General features: G+C 42.7%; 1 protein-coding gene across 1 annotated transcript in view; it reads right to left on the bottom strand.

Moving 5' to 3' along the window:
- Positions 1-2,500, bottom strand: part of mat2ab (methionine adenosyltransferase II, alpha b) — a 5,126-nt gene extending 2,626 nt beyond the window's left edge. The window contains exons 1-7 of the mRNA XM_005916305.2: positions 2,257-2,500; positions 1,455-1,532; positions 1,243-1,365; positions 1,035-1,147; positions 805-948; positions 506-724; positions 246-428 (exon numbers count right to left, since the gene is read on the bottom strand). Of these exons, the coding sequence (XP_005916367.1) occupies positions 246-428; positions 506-724; positions 805-948; positions 1,035-1,147; positions 1,243-1,365; positions 1,455-1,532; positions 2,257-2,350 (954 nt within the window). The 5' untranslated portion in view covers positions 2,351-2,500. The remainder of the gene's footprint in view (positions 1-245; positions 429-505; positions 725-804; positions 949-1,034; positions 1,148-1,242; positions 1,366-1,454; positions 1,533-2,256) is intronic.
- Between the last annotated feature and the right edge of the window lie 3,832 nt (positions 2,501-6,332).

The raw sequence follows: 6,332 nt of genomic DNA, 5'->3' as shown, positions 1-6,332 counted from the left end.
GTGTTTCCACCACAGGAAATGAACCTTTCGAAGATGGGGCTAGGGGTTTAAATTAGTCTTCAGCTGATTTAAAAAAAAAACAAAAAAAACAAACAACAAGCTAATCTACACCCAGCTTTTAGAGCACAGTGAAACCACTGCTACCCACAAATCTGATGAACCCCAATAGGACAAAATATATTTAAAAAAAGAAAATGTTTCTGAACATGCTGTGTGGAAACGCAGCTTCTACCACTACCACTCACCTGGACCAGCACCCTCCTGCAAAGCTCAGCTTTCACCAGGGACTTGGCCACCCAGCGTGCCGCATAAGCAGCAGAGCGATCCACCTTTGTGTAATCCTTCCCAGAGAAGGCTCCGCCACCATGGGCTCCCCAGCCTCCGTAAGTGTCTACAATGATCTTACGTCCGGTGAGGCCAGCATCTCCCTGCAATGAAGGAATCAAGGTAAACTCAAAGCTCAATAGCTCCCGATAAACAAAACACGCCATGAAAAGGTATTTACCTGTGGACCTCCAATGACAAAACGACCACTGGGCTGCAGGTGGTAGATGGTGTCATCATCCAAGTAAATGCAGGGAACAACCGCCTTGATGACCTTCTCCTTCAGAGCATCTCTCATCTCCTCCAAGCAAATATCTTCATCGTGCTGGACAGAGATGACAATAGTGTGCACACGCACTGGCAGCATGGCACCGCGGTCCTGGCGGTATTGTACAGTAACCTGTGAAAAGAAACAAAATGAGCAACTTTTTAGAACAACCCATTTTGCTAGTGAAAATTAGAAAATAAAATGATGAATACCTGTGTCTTTGAGTCTGGTCGGAGCCATGGAAGGGTGCCATTGCGGCGCAGTTCAGCCATCTTGGCATTCAGCTTGTGGGCAAGAACGATTGTGAGAGGCATGCACTCCTCAGTCTCATCAGTGGCGTATCCAAACATCAAACCCTGCAGAGTGAGACAATTATAGTTTTAAAAAGCTGTTAAAGGACAACATGTATTTGTGGTTTCAGAACACTCAGGCCAATACTAACCTGATCCCCAGCTCCGATGTCCTCCTCATTGCGATCAATGTGAACACCCTGAGCAATGTCAGGAGACTGCTGCTCCAGCGCCACAAGAACATTGCACGTCTTGTAGTCAAAACCTAGGCAGAACACACAGTAGGAGTTTAAGAACAGTCCTTACAGAAAAAAAGAAGAAAAAAAAAAGGGAAATAAAAATCAGTAAAGCAATGCACACCTTTGGAGGAGTCGTCATATCCAATTTGGCGGATGGTGTCACGAACAATTTTCTGGTAATCCACCGTGGCCCGTGAGGTAATCTCACCTGCCAGTAGGATCATCCCAGTCTTGGCAATGGTCTCTGCATGAGGCAATTCATATGTAGTTCAATACCCTGGTGTCAACACAGGAGTGAAGCCAAAGCAAACAAGAAAGGAAATATTTACTTACCACATGCAACTTTGGCATCTGGATCCTGCTTCAGATGGGCGTCCAAAACTGCATCGCTTATCTGGTCACAGATTTTGTCTGAAAAACAAAAACAATAACGTGAGTAAACGGCAACATCGATCACATCACAGGGTCTAAACGTAAAATGCCGCACGTCGGCGCAAACTGCCCCCTTTCATACTCAAGAGGAATAGACCGGAGTCTCGGCGGTCGCCATGTCAGCATGCGCACGTGTGGCGTCAAAGAGAGCCCGCGCAACTCCACGGAGACCGGAAGGCAAGCACGGTACACTTATAAATGTTTGAACCAACTACATATCGACAGACTGATAAAATGCACAGTCTATTTTCATCTTCAGGGATGAAGACGACTGTGTTAGGAGTCACCTACACAAACAGCCGCGTGCTTCATGAATAGGGACGGATGGCAGGATGAGAAAAATAAATAAACCAGTTAAAACGAATAACGATACTGTAAATAAGAAACAATTCACATGACAATGTCATCATGTCCTCTATGACTATTGTGCTACATTTGCTGCCGGTGGCGGAGACACGCGACAGAATGACCTATTCACTTAAGATTAGCTAGCTTACATCAGCTAGTAGCGCGTGGTCTCGAAGCCGGCCAAGGTACAAGAAGAGGGAAAAAAGGGCCGCGATGTTGTCATTTCACTCCCTATTTGTTCATTTTAATACAGTAATAGGCTAGTTTGTGGGACAAACTATTAAAAAAAAAAAAGCAAGAGATGTAGCTTATTTCATCAGCCAGAACGATAGAAGGCCGACATCTCGCGTCTTACCGGGATGTCCTTCCCCGACGGACTCCGAGGTGAACAAGAAGCAGTCCTCGTCAATGAGGGAGTTATGAAAACCATTCATCTGTCCGTTCATCATCGTTAACGGCTGCCACTGGTACGAAAACGTTAAATTACGGGGTTGGTAACGTCTTTAGTCGGTATTACTGGCACTGCCTCGGCGGTTTTCCCAGCTCTTCAAAGGACAACCCCTAACGTCTCGGTGTTCTGAGCCTCATTGCGCAGAGCAGCTGTATTTATCCTGCGAAGTCAGACGCCATGACGTAACGAGTAGGCGGACCGTACCACTGAGCCTATGAAGGGGGCGCACCAACCGAGAATGCGGTGCTGAATTTGATAGCGAACACGTGCCGAGTAGATGCTACAGTGACATGGCCGATATGCAGGTTTTTCCCTAGAAATAATAGTATAATACCTAAAGTATATGGACGTGTGAAGGTGTGGCAAGAATGATGATCTTGTGAATCCGTCCAGGTTGTCCCATCGTATGTGGTAGTTTGGTCAGGTCAGAAGCCCACCTTTAACAGCTAAAACTATTAAAGAATAATTTTTGCTCTGATCTGACTATAAAACAACTCCTTTTGAGATCATAAACTTATTTTGTTTACTCCTGAAACTGTGCGTGGAATTCCTTTTTAGGCATGGATCTATTATAGACTACCAAAGGGGAAATATGGAGTGAAGCTAAGCTGAATACGCACAAACTGTGTAAACAAAGTAGATTTTGGTGCTTTGAGCTGCCAGTGACTGAGTGAAAATTGTAAGGTGAGGAGAGGGGGAGCATTTATTTGGGTTCTAAAGTGGCACAGAGTTTGAAAATCGGTGCCTTCCACCCAAACACATCCTTCTTGAATTTATTAATGCCTTGGACTAAAAAATAATACAGCATTGTTGTCTTCCAATACAAATATCAAAACTCAAATTGAATTCTCAAGTTACAGGCCACAAATTGAGCACCAAGGATTAACCGGCTGGGGATGAGCTCGCATGTATGCTGGACTAATAAAAATTCCGGTTAGACAACAAATAGAAAGCATTGTAAATAGTCGGATTTAAGGTATTGTTTGTTTTGTATAATTCCATGCAGCTCCCATTGAGTGCCATATTTTAGTTTTTAAGTATTCGATCATAGGCTTAAGTGTACTGGATGAGAAGTGGGTTTCCTGGAAACAATTATTAAAGTTTGGTATAAACCAGCAGTGGCGTAATTAATCTGATAAGTTGCATTAGTTTTGCTATCGTGGGTACATCAGAACATTCGCTTCCCTGGTGACACAGCCAGAATAACCTGGAAATGCATTTCCACCAATGAAAATTGGACTGTTGGGGGGGGAACAGATGCTGTGGATATTATATCTAAACACAACTTGATTATATTAGAATAAAAATGCTCCTCTCTCTCTCTCATGCTCCAGGGCCTGTTATTTAATATAATCAACATCTATGTTTTGTGAGAATGTACCTTTGTTAGTCCCAGATGGATTTAGTTATTATCTCTAAAACTTAGTACTTAAACAAAAGCAAAGAAGTCACAACATAAAACAAAACAGAGAATAAGATTTACAAGATTTCATTCCACTTTAGGAGACCAGAGTCTATCTATCTTTAGTTTGGGAACATTGTATTTCTTCACAGGAACACATAGATCTTTGTTTTTTACCCACAAAAGATAAGTTTATCACAAATCTGATATGCATGTAGAAGCTGACAAAACACTTACATAATATCTTAGTGAACCACTTGTTTGCTGAGACATCTTGCATAAATCTATTCTGCATGTCATTGTGAATATTGACATTCTGCATCCATTTCTATTTTTTTCATTAGATATTACAGTGACATAACAGTCACAGTGACATAGCGTTTACAGAGGTTTAGACCACCAGCACCCCCCCCCCCCCCCCCCCCCCCCCCCCCCCCCCCCCCCCCCCCCCCCCCCCCCCCCACAGTGCCTTTTGAATCAGAGGATTTTCATTGTGAATTTATTAGCTTGGTCAGTATTGCCTTGTATAGTGACACTAAACCAAGCAAATCAGTCCCTGACAGTGTTGCATCAGTGCACTCATCATGAATGTGCAGGGTGGACAGTTTCCTTTCACAGGGCAAAAGTATGATGCAAGATGTACCTGCTGTTGCTTTCTGCACAATGTGTTTGTTGCCGACCATTTTAGACTTCAGAAAATCTAAAATAGCAAACAATAGCAAATCAATAAGTTTTGATTTCTTTTCATTAGATTAATAATGGACTAAAGGTCCCCTTCACTGCTTCTTATCTTTGAAATAAATGTAGCTCGGTAGTGCCGCTACTCTATTTACCTTTATAATGACACCCCAAAGGAGATATGAATATGCAGTAATTTGTGCAAAGGATTTCACAATGTAGACTCTGTTTCTTGTCATTTCTTTGCAAAAGCCCAGAGCCATGCATGGTTTTTGTGAGATTATAATATTATTTTATGCCATGTTAGCCCCCAATTAAAGATTGTGAATTATTATGTAGTTTTAGTTTGCATTATTCTCCTGAATTAGAAGAAGGTGATAACTATTGCATTTGTTAAACTGATTTGCATTATATTAGACTGCTGATTTATTGTGAATGAATGATATTGTTTTATGATGCATTATACTGCTGAGTTATAAGAAATACTGTTCGCAGAAAGTCATCGCCTTATTTGTCTGATTAGAAGAGAACAGAACATCTGGAGTTTTCTGCCCCATCTCAGCAGGAGCAGATAAACAGGGAGCCAAGGTTGTAGCTTAGGCGCTGTGTGAGAGAAAGCATGTGAATGTTTAGGCTTTTATGATTAAGGTGGGGGCCACTAGAGGCTATAAGAGTTTGATCAATGCTCCACCATTTTGAGATCTGATGCTGTCTGCGTACGGTGTCCATCTCCCACGCGTGTGATCATTAAAATCATTGTTTGACTCAACCCGGCCGGACCAGTGTTGTTATTTTGGTTTTTCCTCTTGTATCCATCCCCAATATTTGAATCCGTAACATTTTCTTTATGTTTTGCTAGTAAAATGGGAAAGAAATATAGTTTTCAGTGTATGGTTAAGCTTGTTAAACATGTGCAAGCATACATACTTTGTCGCATGGAGTCACACAAACCACCTGCAACTCAACACCTCAAAGACTAAGGAACTGGTTGTGGACTTCGGGAGGTCTAGAGCAGGTCCACTGCCGGTTCAGATAGAGGGGGAGGAGGTGGAGGTGGTCAACAAGTACAAGTACCTCGGGCTGTGGGTGGACAATAAACTGGACTGGTCATGCAACACAGAGCACCTGTATAAAAAAGCCCAAAGCCGACTGTACTTCCTCAGGAGGCTGAGGTCTTTTAACATCTGCAGGAAGCTCCTGAGGATGTTTTACCAGTCGGTGGTTGCTGGAGTACTTTTCTATGCTGTGGTGTGCTGGGGGAGCAGCACAGCAAAGAAGGACTCATCCAGGCTGGAGAAACTGATCAGGAGGGCTAGCTCTGTGGTCGGCATGAAGCTGGACACTCTGGTGACAGTGGCAGAGAAAAGGACATTAAAGAAACTGATGGACATTATGGACAATGCCAGGCATCCTCTGCACACGGCCATTAACAACCAGAAGAGTCTGTTCAGTGACAGGTTGCTTCTCCCCAAGACAAGAACTAACAGACTTAAAAACTCCTTTGTCCCACACGCCATCAGACTGTTTAACTCCTCTCTGGAGGGGAGAGGGAGGGGAAACAGGAGGACAAAGGAGGGGGGAACAACTAAGCTGTAGTGCCTCTTCACCTCACTGTGCAATACCTTTTGTGCAATACTTTTGTAAATAGTCAACAGTGCAATAGACCTCAATACTTGAAATGTGCAATTCACTTGTATTTTTATTTTTTATTCCTATTTATTCTATTTATCCCCTTCGTATATTTTATTTATATTGTCTCTGTATTTATATATGTGTGTGTGTGTGTATATATATAATATTCTGTAACTCTGTAACTTCTGTCGGTGCTGTGCTTTTTTGGAAATCGAATTTCCCAGAGGAACCCACCCGAGGGATTAATAAAGTTCTATCTAATCTAATC

Source organism: Haplochromis burtoni, unplaced genomic scaffold (assembly GCF_018398535.1).
Source record: "Haplochromis burtoni strain Fernald_Lab_line unplaced genomic scaffold, NCSU_Asbu1 Contig_18, whole genome shotgun sequence".
Classification (NCBI taxonomy): Eukaryota; Metazoa; Chordata; class Actinopteri; order Cichliformes; family Cichlidae; genus Haplochromis; species Haplochromis burtoni.
This window is presented reverse-complemented; position numbering and strand designations above follow the sequence as displayed.